This window comes from Oryzias latipes, chromosome 20, assembly GCF_053564925.1.
Source record: "Oryzias latipes strain Hd-rR chromosome 20, Olatipes_Hd-rR_3.1".
NCBI classification, from domain to species: domain Eukaryota; kingdom Metazoa; phylum Chordata; class Actinopteri; order Beloniformes; family Adrianichthyidae; genus Oryzias; species Oryzias latipes.
Window position 1 is genome coordinate 23,155,706 of NC_136256.1, and position 13,954 is coordinate 23,169,659.

A 13,954-nucleotide genomic window follows, 5' to 3' on the forward strand; every position below is an offset into this window, starting at 1 on the left:
ACTCACAAGACTCAGTCAATGCCAGATTGAAATTGAAATTGATTGGTGACCCATAAATCAGTTAGGGACAGGAATGTGGGCCATGTCGCGATGGCAAAACAAACAACAGCTTTAACATGCAGGTCAACTGAACTGATAAAAGACTAGATATTCACCAAAAACCTGGCAAAGACAAACTATAGAAGAGTATTTTTAATGGTGGCAACAAGCACCTTTTGTTAATGCATTAACAAATTAATGCAGAAAAGTACCGTTCTTAACAATAACATCTTTGCCTTTCATCTGTTTCCTTTAGGAGTCGTAACATCAAATTATCTGCTTCCTGCTAACCATGCCCACACTTTATTTACTGTAACTTTACTTCTCTGGCTGTGTCCAAATTCCTTCACTACTCACTATTAGGGCACTATATAGTGTGTTTTGTAGAGCCGTCCGAATCTATTATTCCAAAATCGAGTAACTTAGAAATTTCCCTAAAGTATCTGCGAAAAGTCAGTGAGCATCAATTTCACCACATTTAGGAATATTGACCACAATCCATTGCATTTTTACATTAAAGTGTTTAAATGTATTATTTTTAATAAATCATCCATGTGTACATCATCAGAAAACAGTGGATTTATAAATAGTCCTAAAATGCTTGTATTTATTAGATTATCATTTAGTGAAATAGAGGATGTCATGAGAAAAGTGAGCATGGCGTCTGAATTGCCATTAAAATCCAGGGCACTAGATAGCCCAGCAGGATAGTTTTTTAGTAGTTAGTGTTTTTAGTTTGTGTTTTTTAGTAGTTAGAGATTAGGGAGGGAATTCTGACATAGGCACCAACTCCCACTCGTGCCTTACTTCACTACATTCATGAATTTCTATTTGGTCTTACTCTAAGCCTTTTATCTGGTAGCTCCAACCTCAGCATCATCAGTGTCCCACCTCTCAACGTGTCCAAACCATCTCAACCTTCTTCCGTGCATTTATCTACAGAACATCTAACATGAGTCGTTTCTCTGATGGATCCCTTCCTGATCCTATCCATCCTTCTCACTCCTAAAAAGAACTTCAACACCTCCAGCTCTGCCTCCTGTCTGTTACAGAGTCTCTAAACCAACAACATGGCTGCTAGCTCTCACCAGTTTTTAAACCACTTTTCCATTTGTTTTTGCTGACACTCTTTTGTCACATCTGAAACGTTCCTCCAGCCGCTCCAACCGGCTTGCACACGCCTCTTCACCCGTTTAATGCTGTATAACAGATCAGCGTTATCAGGTGGAGTCATCAGCAAAAGACAAAATCAGAAAGTCGTACAAAATACACAAATGAATTATTTAAAGCTTGAATTATGCAAAAAAGCCAGCAGTCAAAATCTGTTCATTTTTTTTCCCTTTACAGAGGCCAAAGTTTTTTTTTTTTTTTTTTAAAGTATTTCCCTCCCTTCCAAGCAGCAGAATATTTGTGCTTCAGTAATATGCAGCCTTTCTTTAGTCCGGATTTCATGAAGGCTGTTCCAGCTTGTCTCAGATCTTTTGTAAAGGAAGGAGGACGATCCCGTGCCCTGTAATTTACCAGAGGCCTTCTGTGGGGCCAACACCCTTGTTTGCTTTGTTCCGATGCTCTGATCCCCCCATGTGTAATTCAGGAAACATACCTTATCAACTAATAGAGAAACACCTGCTGCCACGGATCAGGTGGCAGACGTCTATTTATACCCATGCAATATCTCCTCAAAAAGCTGCAATAGTCAACATCATACAAATAAATAAATAAATAAATAAAAACATTTAAAGGCTAAAATATTGCAAATCATTTACACTTTATGACAGAAAGATGAACATGTGTAAATTGCATGTTACCTGCAGGACGAGAGGCTCTGGGTTGAACGCCAAAGTCATGAGCAGCTGCATTCTCTCCGTGTCCTTCAGGTTCTTCAGCAGGAAGCTGCCAGAGTCCTTAGTCTCAGCATACCTGCGAACCACTCGGTCCAGCAGTCTCTGAGAGGGACAGTGCACCAGGTCTGACCACCCCTCCACAACGTCTGGAGTGAGCAGACGAACGTCCCCGTTGATTCGAGCAAATTCAGTCTTGTACATCGCTTGAACAAGGTCACATCGCGGCCTGCCTGTGGCCCTTTTGCAGATTTTCTGATCGATCTCGGCCAGTTCCTGGTTGGAGCCGAGCCGCTTGAGCACCACACGTCGAGTCCCCTCTCTGGGCTCTCCGTACTGTGCAAAGTAAACATTCTTGACATTGAATACATCTAGGAATCGCAGGCGACCCCAAGTCTCAAAGGAAACCTGGCCGTTCATGAACTTACGGCACCAGCTGGTACCAAAGCAGGCGGGGCATTTGTTGAGGTTGATGAATCGCCTGTCGGTGAGCTCATTCTTCTGGAAGGAAGCGAACAGGTTGTGAGTGTTCATCAGCAAGATGACAAACAATCCCACCAAGAAAAGGAGCTTCAGACAGCGGTACAGCCGACCAAGTTTGAGAGGCAGGAAGCGCAGCATGATGCGGACGGGAGGACGGGGTTGCAGAGGGACGAGGGAGAGGAGAGGTATTGAGATGATCTTCAGGGAGTTAACCTCAATGCCTCTCCTTCATGGTGCAAAGGCGGAACTTCTAAAGCTTCCTGCAGCGACACGGTTGGCACAGCTGCCCCACGCCAGAGTTTGGCAGCGGCCACTGCATCATGATCTTTCCTTGCGACGTTTTGATGCTAACTCCAGCCGGCAGTCCTGAAAATATGCAGATAAAGAAAAAGGGGGGGAAGTCACTACCTTGGGGTAAAAAAACAATAAACATTTCATAAACCAGAAATGTGAAACAGTCTAAAAAAAACAAAAACATTTGAATTCGCCTTTCACCCATAACCACAAAACAATGCCTGAAAGGAGACAAAAGTGCTGACTGTGGCATTAAAAACTTTCTAACATTTGACTTTTAGGTCTTGTCTGCACTGTCAGAGCCTTTGTTTGAATACTATTTCTTTATCAGTCCCCAATACGAAAGTCCAATAAGAAAGAAAAGCTGAACATAAAAATAAGAGGTAGTGAATAAAATTCTCTCCTGACATAAATAGTTCAACAATCTGAGGTCGACTTGTGTGTGGATTTTCTTTCCCCAAATAAAGGCATCCATCACTTTTCCTCTGATGCACAGGACTACTTTAAGTCAGCTTAACTCAACAGTGAAGTTAAAAATCTTGCAGGAATCCCAGTTTGCATTGAAGAGTCACGCTGTGCAATATTTAACCTTTGATCATGGCGGCCTTGCGTCCTTTTAATCATGCTTTGAAGTTGTTTCTTTGAAAATGCCTGGTGTCGCTAAAATAACATTTTCAAGCAGAGAATGGGAATGTGTGAAAAACCCCCACTAAGCAAACTGATGTCAGCACAGAAGGGAAGGAGTTTGGGGTGATGCATTGAAGAGGCTGGGAATGCAGGATGACAACAAAGCCCACTAACAGTCTGCCATAGTCAACCCCCCAACGAAACCATGTCAGAAGTAGCTTTTCAGGAAAGAGTCTTTACAGCCCTTTAGCAGAGACTTGGGCCATGCAAATTAGCTCTTCTCAATTAGCGCTCATTAGAACACGCCTGTTAAAGCAGACTTGCGAGAACGTGGCTTATATGAAGGCTGGCTGGCGACGCCGTATTGGTCTGGAACAGAACGGAGAGTTGAATGGAATTTCTCAAAATGATTATGTCCGGTTTCATCGGACACACCTGCTGCCTCTGCTGATCATGGTGGGAGAAATCTGTGCATTTCAGGATTTTTGGATGAGTTGCAAAGACAACACACCTAAACATGCGGCTCTGCAGTGAAATCGCCACCAGCAGTAACTGGGTCAGGAAGTCAGCTGATTTTGTTGACAACCCAGGGTTGTGTCCGAAAGGGGAACCAGCATAAAAACTCTCTTCAAAACCTCCAGTGCTAATCAGTGGAAGCTGATTTGCTGTGGGAAACCCTGACGGGATGTGCGGAAAGGTGAACAACAGCATGTTTACATCATGAATGTAAACTAATCAAACAGTTGGACATTATTGACCTGCTGACTGATCAAATTGACTGCTACCAACAATGTGCATGGGAATATTTTAATAATACAATATGTATTTGAAATTCTTTACTTTTAGATGCAGAAGTTAATACAGTCATCCATCACTATACCACGGTTCACCTTCGTGGTCATGCTTTGTGGTGGAGTTTTGAATGCTTTTTTATTTTAACTGTGGATGTATTTTACATCTTAATTGGCTGTAGTAGACTTTTTTTTCCAGTTAATCTCCTTCGTGACGTTTCTCCTGTAAAGAATGTTTTTCACCTTGCCGAATTTACCAAAATCTTCGATTTGGTCTCATTCTAAAGTACTGGACTTATTGTTCAATGAAGGTTTGAACTTTCAGTGTTTAAACAAGAAGGAGGAATGTAAAAATGTTAGAGAAAATTGTGTAGTGATGGGGTTTCATAGCCTTAAAACATCTATAATCCTACTTCACAGATTTCACTCCCGCGATACACACAGCAACACTATATTTTCATTTTTTTCAGGCTGCAGAAGGAACAATTCTGTTTTCAGACGTGTCACAGAACTTTCACTAAGGTAAAAACATGAGCATTTGAATGCTTTTCTTATAGTGTGACTGCAAATATCAGGCACTGATAATTGTTGTACTATACATCTGGTAGAGTAGTAGCTCAGTAAACATACAGTTTGCTAGTAAAATTGAGTATAATCGAATAAAACTTTTCAATGTGATTAACCACAGCTATATCTTTTAAGAAATTAGGGCAAGATCATCATAATCTCGAGTCACCTTGATCAGTTTATTAGTGGGACAGTTCATCTACGGTTAAGCTAAGCAGCCATGGTGGCCAGGTAAACAATGTTAAATGATTTTGATCACATCAGTGGAAACTCTCAGTCGGCAGTAGGGGTCAGTGAATTCCCAGCATTCTGCTTGGAGATGGTTGAGAGCTCTACACAACCAAGAGAGCAGTGGTCTGAGAGATAAGAGGCTGGGGAATTTCAGAGAAGAGTTGAGAACACTTATTTCTAACTCCTTACTCCTATCTCAGGAAATTAGGGCTAAGGCTCGCATACTATAAAAAACAAAATAAGTCCACTTAAAGCAGATTATTGATCACATGCTGAATATTTTTATTTATTTAACCTTTATTTACCCAGGAATTGTCCCACTGAAATTAAGAATCTCTTTTTCAAGGGAGTCCTGGCTAGGGGGGAAACAATAAATTACATTTACAATAAAAATGTCAACATTAAAACCACAAAAAAAAAAAAAAAAAATGAGAGCTCATGTAAAACAGGTACAGTTAAAAGTCTCCTCCGATCTCAGCATGGATTTAAAAATATTCAGAGGAATGAGTTCTTTTAATTTCCATCTCTTTTGTAGAGGGTTCCATGTGGAGGGGGCAGAAAAGATAAAAGCTTTTTTTCCCAGTTCTGTACGAGCAAATGGAACAGCGAGCGATATTCAGCAATCAGCAAGCCACAAGCTCCCTGCTCCGCTCCATTCCAATGCATCAACTTGTAGACAAATTGATTCATGTCGTCTTTGTTTTCCTCGCCTGAGCTGGCATCAGGCTCAAAACGACTGGATAACTAAGATCTTGCTTGCCATTTTGTTGCATTAGTGATGTAAGGTAGGGGTTGTGAGGGGCTGTAAGCTAATGAGAGAGTGTAAACAGAGGAATGATAGGACAGGGAGGCCGGCTTACTCCGGCCCAACGGGTCTGCCAGCAATTCATGGGTGAATTTCTGATGAAATCCTGCAGCTCTGCAGAAACTATGTCCTAGAAAACAACAGGGTTTTTTTTTTATTATTATTTTGCCTAAAAATAGCATAATGGTGATTGAAAGATGACTGGAAATGCTTTGAAAATAGATGATTGGAGTGGGATTTTAAGACTGAATAATGTGGAGGACAGCATTTGAATGCAGTGCTTTCAAACAAATAAACAAAAGCATAAAAAGAGAATCCTTTCATAGACAGAATTTTCCAAAGGGAGAAAAATTAACTTTGATGAAACTCAAAATGTTAACAAAAATTTAGCACAAAAATAAATTCACTACATAAAGTTTTTCCAATAAATTTGTTTCTTTGTGTACTAAAAGTGGACGGATTCATATTTCAGACTTAATGGAGTCTTATAAAATAACGCCAGCGAGTGTGTCAGGTAGACGTCTCCCTTGGAATAAAAGGAAAAGCCGAAGATTTTCAAAAAAAAAAAAAAAAAACGATGAAATGATGTGTGTTCCTTCCACAACAAGGAGTGCAAGAAAGCTGATTGCTTGAGAGGCAAACTCAATATCCCTCCGTTGTAAGAGCTTGATTCAAGTGCCATTTACCTTCTGACACAGACAGCAGTCATGGCACAGACGCAACTGCAATATCTCTGGAGCAGATATGACATTTAGCTAGGATAAAAGAAGGCCAAAAAGAAACCACATACTATAATCTCAACAGGGCCAAGAAGTTGTTCACTAGGCAAAAGCAACAGATGGCCAGGGCAAGCTGGAACAAGTCCAGAAGACCTGCAACTAAGGAGATGCACAAGCTGGCTGACTGACAGAAAGAGGATCCGTTTCTTCTTCCTTTACAACTTGTGTTACCTGGATCACCTCAGTGGGTCGTACTAAGAGCTTTACTCAAAAGTTAATGCATATAAGCATTTATATATTCAGCAAGCAAACAAAAAGGTTTCTGAATACCTGATATTTGCAATTTTATACTAATTGTGCGACTAGAGCACAATCCATTTTCAAATGTTTCGACATTAATTACTCCACATGCGTTTACCCAACATGCTCACAGTCTACAGGCGTACACCACCTAAGGATAATCCACATTTGCAAGTACGTGCAGAGACAAAGGCATACTGTGAGGAGCTGAAGCATTAAGGTTACCCGCTTCCAAAGGTAAAGTTCACCTTAAGCTTAAAAGTGAAGCCATGTGCTTTCTATTCAAACGCAGATGTCAGCCACTGGAACACAAGGGGTGGTGAAATCTAAAGCACTTGTTTTCTTATAGGGCCACTCTCACTGTGCCCACAGGAAACTTGTGTTTCAAATTAGACCCCCTTCACTTCCTCCCCCACCGTGCCTCTGTGAAACGGCGGCAAGCACGCTACCAAAAAAAAAGGGGCGCCCTGTTTAGAACGAGCCCAAAATTACCTTTCATGCCATAACGCAGAGACTCCGAAAAAGTGGGGTATGGAAAGTTTGTCAGCACACTAAGCCCGCAAAAATACAGTGAGAGGCGAAGAAAAGAGGGCAAATGAAAAGAAAGCCTGACTCCTCATGCATGGAAGATGAGTTTCACATTCAAAATGTTCCAAGTTTGGCAGATGTTAAGAGCCACAAAATGGCTCATTACTGGGACACAAAAGGCGTGAGATGAAGCAACAGGCTCCGTGTTGACTTAAAACAGAATGACAAAGGCTGAAACAGAGGAAGATGACATGGTAATATCCAAGCATTTTGACTTGCATGGGTTTTAGATCATGATAGAATACAAAAAAAAAAAGAACCTTAGAAGGCGTGGTGGGTGGAAACATAAATTTTGTTCTTGAATAATCAGCTCTTTGGCTCTTTGTGCATAACTGCTTTAAGATAATGTGTACGAGGACACGGCTGCTTTCAGGCTAAGCCGTTTCCTGTTCTGCACCTGAGGCTAAACTTCATTACAATATAATGAAGTCAAGCCACACAAGAACAAGTTTGATTAATTCTGCAAATGCAAAAGGGAGTGTGGGGTGGATAAAAGGTCTAAAATACAGGAAGTGACTTGGCAAAACGGAGTAAAAAAAAAGGGAGGTTTAAGCTATCGGAAACAGGGTTCCTGCTCCTGTGAGCAAAATGACAGAGTGGCAGTTCTCAGCCTCTGACTGAATGTGCGTATTTGCAAGCCGCCGGCATTACCACTAAGCCCTACCCGTAGCTCGGTGAAAGCCCTTTCTACCCCCACAACCCCTCTTGCTGGAGAGAAAAACTACTGTGGCCAAGCTTATTGACTGCAAGTCAATAATGTTTGATCACAAAAAAACATATTTCAGCCACAGCCGAGCTGCTTCTGCACAGAAAACAGACAGAAACTAATACAAGAGACAGCTAAATTCACAAGTCGAATGGAAAATTGAGTTCCCAGAATATGAGCCCCAATTAGCTGCATCCCCTCAGTAAACATTAGTCCATTCAGATCGGCACCACACCAAAGCGTCAAGCTTTTAAATGGGAATATCAATGGCATCAACATTACTATAAAATGACTCAGCTGTTTGGGAGCGCACGCGGCAGCCTTCACGCGGATGCTTGAAATGATGTTTGTTGACGTACAATCAAAACAGAGCTTTGGAGTTTGACAAATTTGACATTTATTTAAAGCTGTGCCGATGCAGCCGCTAAGCAAACATGCCAGCTAAGTGAGGCCACACTTGAACTGACAAAAAACAGGCTGTCAAAACAGTTTAAAAAGAGAAAAAATGTTTGGCGAGAGGAACGGGAGAACACAATGGGTCCATTTCTCCTTTACCTCACTTTTGCAGTACAAGCAGCTTTTGTCCTAGAAGAAATTGGCGAGTGGAAAATGCAAAAAATATATGGCTCCTATGGGAGCTTTTAGGCTACAATTACAAGACGCTCTCCCTGCTGAGCAATCAAACATTCAAATCAACCACCAGCAGAATCTCTTAAGTGAATCAGGGGCTACTTTGTGGTTCTTTTCCCAACTAACCTTGAAAATAAGAGCCTTCAAAATAATTCCCCCACTAAAATATTATCCAAGCACCCCAAAGAATTCATTAAAAAAACAAATTCAATTCAGATCTTTACAAAATTGTTGCCTGACAGACCTGATCACAGCGGCGATGCAAAGAAACCTCCATTCTTCTACATTATGCTTTTATTTTCTTGTACTGTAGTGCTTAGCAAGGAAAGGACGCAACTTTTCATAGAGAAAACTACAAAATATAAGTGAAAAAATGTGTTAATATAGTGCTCCAGCTAATTTTAAAATGAGAAAGCTCATGAAGTAAAATTATGAGGAAACCATGTAAAGAAAAATGTCCCTAATGCTCCAACAGAAATTCATTTCTATTAATATTTGTAGAGGATAGTTGTGAAATACACAGTTTATTGCAACACTTTAAACACACAAGACGCACCCAGATTTTATTATTATTATTAATTTTATATCTACATTATTAAAAAGAAACAACATCTATTCTAAGCCAACAAAAATAATAAAATAGAACGTCCTCTTTCATGAAAATGGGATAAATCAGACTTTTTGAGAGAGAAAAATAAATAAAATTAAGCTTACTCTTCAAATTGTCTACCAGCCAGTTCTGGGCTCTGCAGGAGTCCGTCCAAAGACAACACAAACTAAAAAGAGACGAGAAACAACAGAGAAACAAACCTTTGACACTTTTCCCCCTTCGGCTCCGGTCCGTCCGTAGTAAATGGTTAGCGCTCACTTGGTCTCATTCTTCAAAGTTGCGACTACTTGTGAGGCGAACGAATGCTACTTTAAATCACTGCCGACATTATCTGAGCGGAAAGGCGTTTGTTCAAAGCTCGACGGAGATTTCTCTGTCAGGCGGACACTAACGGGCTTCCCATTTCTAGCCCTTAGATATCTAGCCAGCTAGCCTGTTAGCTGCCGAAATAAACAGTTGGGATGTCACTCTTAACTCTTCGTATTCCGGATCTTTCCGAGTGGACGACGCGGATCTCCACCGAACAAAGCCCAACCACGCTCGCGTCGCGAATGAAGGTCCATGCCTGTCGGTCTATTAGGAGTCCCCTTGTGGCCACAGAGGTGCCTCTTTTTTCTCCTCTCAGTCAGACGCTCACTCCTCTTCCACATCACAATGGGTTCTGTTTCAACAACAGCCCCTTGACTCTTTACGACACCCGCTCTCGGTTTGCGACAGCACGTTGCTAGGCGATGATTCCAACAGAGTCTCGTGGGGAAGGCCACCCCACGTGGAAAGTTTGACCACGTTCATGTTTTGTTTCATTTTTTTTGTTCGTTTCGACGATTTAAAAAACTTAATATTGTATAAATTAGAGATAATTCGATTAGTCAAAAAGTAATGTAAAAAAAGAGAAATAAAAAAATGTATTTGACTACTATTACTATTGCTCCTACTACAACTACTACTACTACTACTGCTATTGGGCTTTATCTGGGAGCATTACTTAACGTTTCCCCTGCTGCTTTAAGCCCCTCACGTCAACCACAAAGTACATTTTTATTCCAAAAATCTCTCTCATAGTTATTTCTCATAGCAATTCAAACAAATTAGCGCAAACAATTGATAAGCCAAATAGGCTTAAAACTAATTATTACCTAATCACCAAGTCTTACAGATTAACTTGGAAATAAGACAGAGGTTTTGTGAGTGGGGCTGTTCGTGTATTAGTTTGTACATCGCGCCACCAACCGGACACCTAGGGAATGACACCCACTTCGTGGTCTAATCAATGTTGAAGGTTTAAAAAGAATCGTTAAAAAAGCAGAAGTGTATAATTTATGTTACAATAAAAATTTATGGTACAATAGTAAGCCAATCTGTCTGTTTTTATTTTTTATAATTGGAGACCCTGTTTAAAATCATCACCTGTTGTGTTTTTTGTGTTTCAGTCTAATATTTTTCATTAACGTGCATTGAGCACGAGTTTGTTTACAAAAAATATTTATTTTGATTCCCTTTTTATATAGACCTGTTCGCTTTCTGAAAAAAAAAAGACGAACAAGAACAAAAAACGTTCTACTTGCAAATAGGACACAGAAGTATCCAAGTGTCCTTGAAGGCAACACAAATTTCTCTGCTCTGCTGATGCGGATGTTTCTTGTGGCGCAAAGTTTCCAGCAAGTCATTGAAGTGATGGGGACTGACACTTTCAGGCAGGAAAATGCTTCCTTGCTGGTCCTCGCTGCAATTAGTTTAGCACTAATAACCATCCTCAGTGTGTGGAAGTTAAAACAGTTCAAGTACAGGCTCGTGAATGAAACTGGAGGTGCTATGTTTTATGGTGAGTAAGTGAAGTAACCCAGGCTCATTTACGGACAGAGTTCACACCACGGAAGTTTCAGAACACTTCCTGAACTCATCGTTGAACAAAATGTGTTGTTTTTTACCAGAATACAAACTGAATTGTAATATGTAAGTGGTATTCAAATTTACAGTTGAAACTTCTGCGCCAGAAGTTTAAGTTAGAAAGTGATTTGAATTATTTACTGTTTATGGCCTTTATGCAGGAGCTCCAGAAAAGGTTGCCACAAATCTTTTATGTATATCAGTATTCCTTTTTTTGTATTCTAATTTACATTTCATTTAAATAATGATTCGATACCGGGGTACTAAACAGTGGTATTAGATGAAGTTTTCCAGATTCCTTGTAATTCGTGCAAGATAATGACGTGTAAAGTAAATGTGTACAATACAAACAAAAAAGTATTAAAATTGTTATGATATAATTTTATAGTGGTATAGGTTAATCTGATTAACAACTTGCCTCAGATAGATCTGGTTGGATCGTAGGAATATAAATCCATTATTCAATTAAGTCGATTAGTTGTTACATCCTTAATTTGAATGGTTTTATGTACTAAAAGCATCCCATCTTGTGATTATTTTTTTTTTTTTTTACTTCTGCAGGTATGCTTTTAGGTGTAGCTGTGAGGTATTTACAGTTTGATGGAGCTCAGGGCATCAAAAACCATACATGCACATGTACTGATCTGAACGCCACTCCACCCTTTGTCATGGTCAACATCTCATCACAAGGGCACTGGTCCAGCCCACTGGACTCAACCTCTCAGATGGTAACTATGGCAGTCGAAGATGAAGATGTACAGGAGATTCCTGCTTGGACTTTTAGTTGTTTTATGCTTTTTGAAATATTAAGCTGTTTTATGGTTATACACCCACAAGTGGCCGGGATAGGCTCTGGCCACTTGAAAATGAATGAATGAATGAATGAATGAATGAATGAATGAATGAATGAATGAATGAATTTATGGTTATTATAATTGAATGGGAAATGCTTAAAATCTTATAAAAACATTGTTGTTTTAAGAATCAAGAACTTTAAGAAACCTTCACCAAAAAAATATTCATTAACTTTTTAACAATTTAATAAATATTTGGTACTTTTTATGGTACAACATCTTTAAAGACAAGTCCTCTGGATTTACATTGACACAGTCAAGTTTTTAACCATTTTCTGATTAAAAATTGTGGTCTATGCATGAGGACATCAAATTAAAAACTCATTATTAATCTTAACAAGTTCGTCATTTACAACATTTTAAGCATTTAAAGAACATCTTTAGAACACATTTAGCTTTGTATTCCTTTACATTTTCATGATTTATTAGTGTAATCTCAGCTTCTCTACACTATTTGCTGCCAAACCATCATGCGATTTTATTAAATCCTCAATTTCCTACTGTTTTATTCAGAATTTTTGTCTTTTTTTAACCTTGTACTGCAATCTTTCTGCATTTTCAGCGCAGTTCTCAGCACTTTTTACTTGTTTTTTTTTTAACCAAAAATGAAAAAAGACCACAAAAATGCAAGGCAGTGGATGAGGCCCATCAAAGAGCAGCATTTAGGAATCGTCAAAAACAACCGCTCCTACTAACGCCGTTTAAAAGAGATGCATATTAAACTCTGCAGCAGAAACAATTATAAGGAAACCATCGGGGGCTTTTTTAGCAGCTAAATCTCATTTATCCTCTAACCATTCTTAGTTGTTGGTTTTTGTGGTCATTATGATGATGACTTTTTTATTAAAAAAAAAAAGGGAAATGGTACAACAGAGGAAAAAGAGGAAGAGCGCAATCTAATCTTACACACATTAGAGTGATATTAAGGAGAAGAAGAGAGGTTTTCAGGCAGATGTAGCCTTCATTTCAAAGGTGTATTAAGATAGATCGAGTGAGGCAGACGAGACATGAATGAAGCGGCGTCATCAGGAAAATAAAAATCCTGATAAGTGATCAAAAATTTCTGTTTGTCTCATTAAACTGTACATCCACAATTACATTTTTAAAGAAAATGTTGGAGAGCTTTGCACTGCTGAAATTATTTGACAAAAAGCTGTCTCAACCAATGGAGATATACTTATCTACATAAAACACATACTTGTTTCTATCTTTTGGTCAAATTAGCACAATATAGCAACCAAAACACTGTTTTTTTAATGCTTTTGGTAACAATTAGTTCAAATATCAACCCAAACACATAGTTTTGATATTCGTTTTGTAAAATTAGCACTGTATATCAACCAGATAGGTAGTTTTTGCTTACTTTTGCTAAAAATAGCCCAAAATATTATGAAAAAACAGAACACGCTTTTGGTAAAATTAGCACAATATATCAGACAAACCACATGGTTTTTGCTTACTTTTGGTAAAATTAAGCTCAAATTATCAACCAAAACACATAGTTTTTGTATACTTTTGGTAAAATTAACACAATATATCAAACAAACCACAGAGATTTTGCTTACTTTTGTTAAAATTAGCACAATATATCAAACAAAGCACGTGATTTTTGAAAACCTTTGGTAAAATTTGCACAATTTATGAAGAAACTAATGATAAATTAAAAAAAAATCATGCCTTTTCAGCAAATGCTGTGACTAGAGTTCCTTTAAGGAAAAGTATTTTTCTGGGAAGAAACCCATGGGTTTGAGTGCATTTAAAAGACTGATGTAATACATAATGTATATGTGACAGCACACAGCTTCATATTTTTGAGAGATCTTTCAGCAGCTTAACACTAAAAAAAAGAATCTTAATTGAGAGTCTGTTCTGTTTTCCAGCTTCATTTGTCTGTTGGTGTTTTGATCAAAGAGGTTTTCATATCAAAGAAAACAAAATGTGACCCATATTATTTCTTTAGCCATGAAACCTTTTAAAGAAAT

The 13,954-nt window shown here is 38.9% G+C and overlaps 2 protein-coding genes across 6 annotated transcripts in view; one reads left to right on the forward strand and one right to left on the reverse strand.

Annotated features, from left to right (window-relative positions):
• dipk2ab (divergent protein kinase domain 2Ab) overlaps positions 1–13,954 on the reverse strand; it is a 35,303-nt gene that overhangs the window by 17,965 nt on the left and 3,384 nt on the right. Inside the window, exons 1-4 of one of the 5 annotated variants that reach the window (XM_078938606.1) lie at positions 9,432–10,182; positions 2,474–2,729; positions 2,309–2,381; positions 1,848–2,216 (exon numbers count right to left, since the gene is read on the reverse strand). In XM_078938606.1, coding sequence (XP_078794732.1) covers positions 1,848–2,216; positions 2,309–2,377 — 438 coding nt within the window. In that variant the 5' untranslated portion in view covers positions 2,378–2,381; positions 2,474–2,729; positions 9,432–10,182. Of the gene's footprint in view, positions 1–1,847; positions 2,730–9,431; positions 10,189–13,954 lie in introns of those variants that run through there. The other 4 variants (XM_078938607.1, XM_023950119.2, XM_078938605.1 and 1 more) reach the window with 4 other exon arrangements.
• The window catches only part of LOC101157820 (sodium/hydrogen exchanger 9), a 63,225-nt gene continuing 60,074 nt past the window's right edge, over positions 10,804–13,954 (forward strand). Inside the window, exons 1-2 of the mRNA XM_023950088.2 lie at positions 10,804–11,053; positions 11,680–11,846. Of these exons, the coding sequence (XP_023805856.2) occupies positions 10,858–11,053; positions 11,680–11,846 (363 nt within the window). The 5' untranslated portion in view covers positions 10,804–10,857. The remainder of the gene's footprint in view (positions 11,054–11,679; positions 11,847–13,954) is intronic.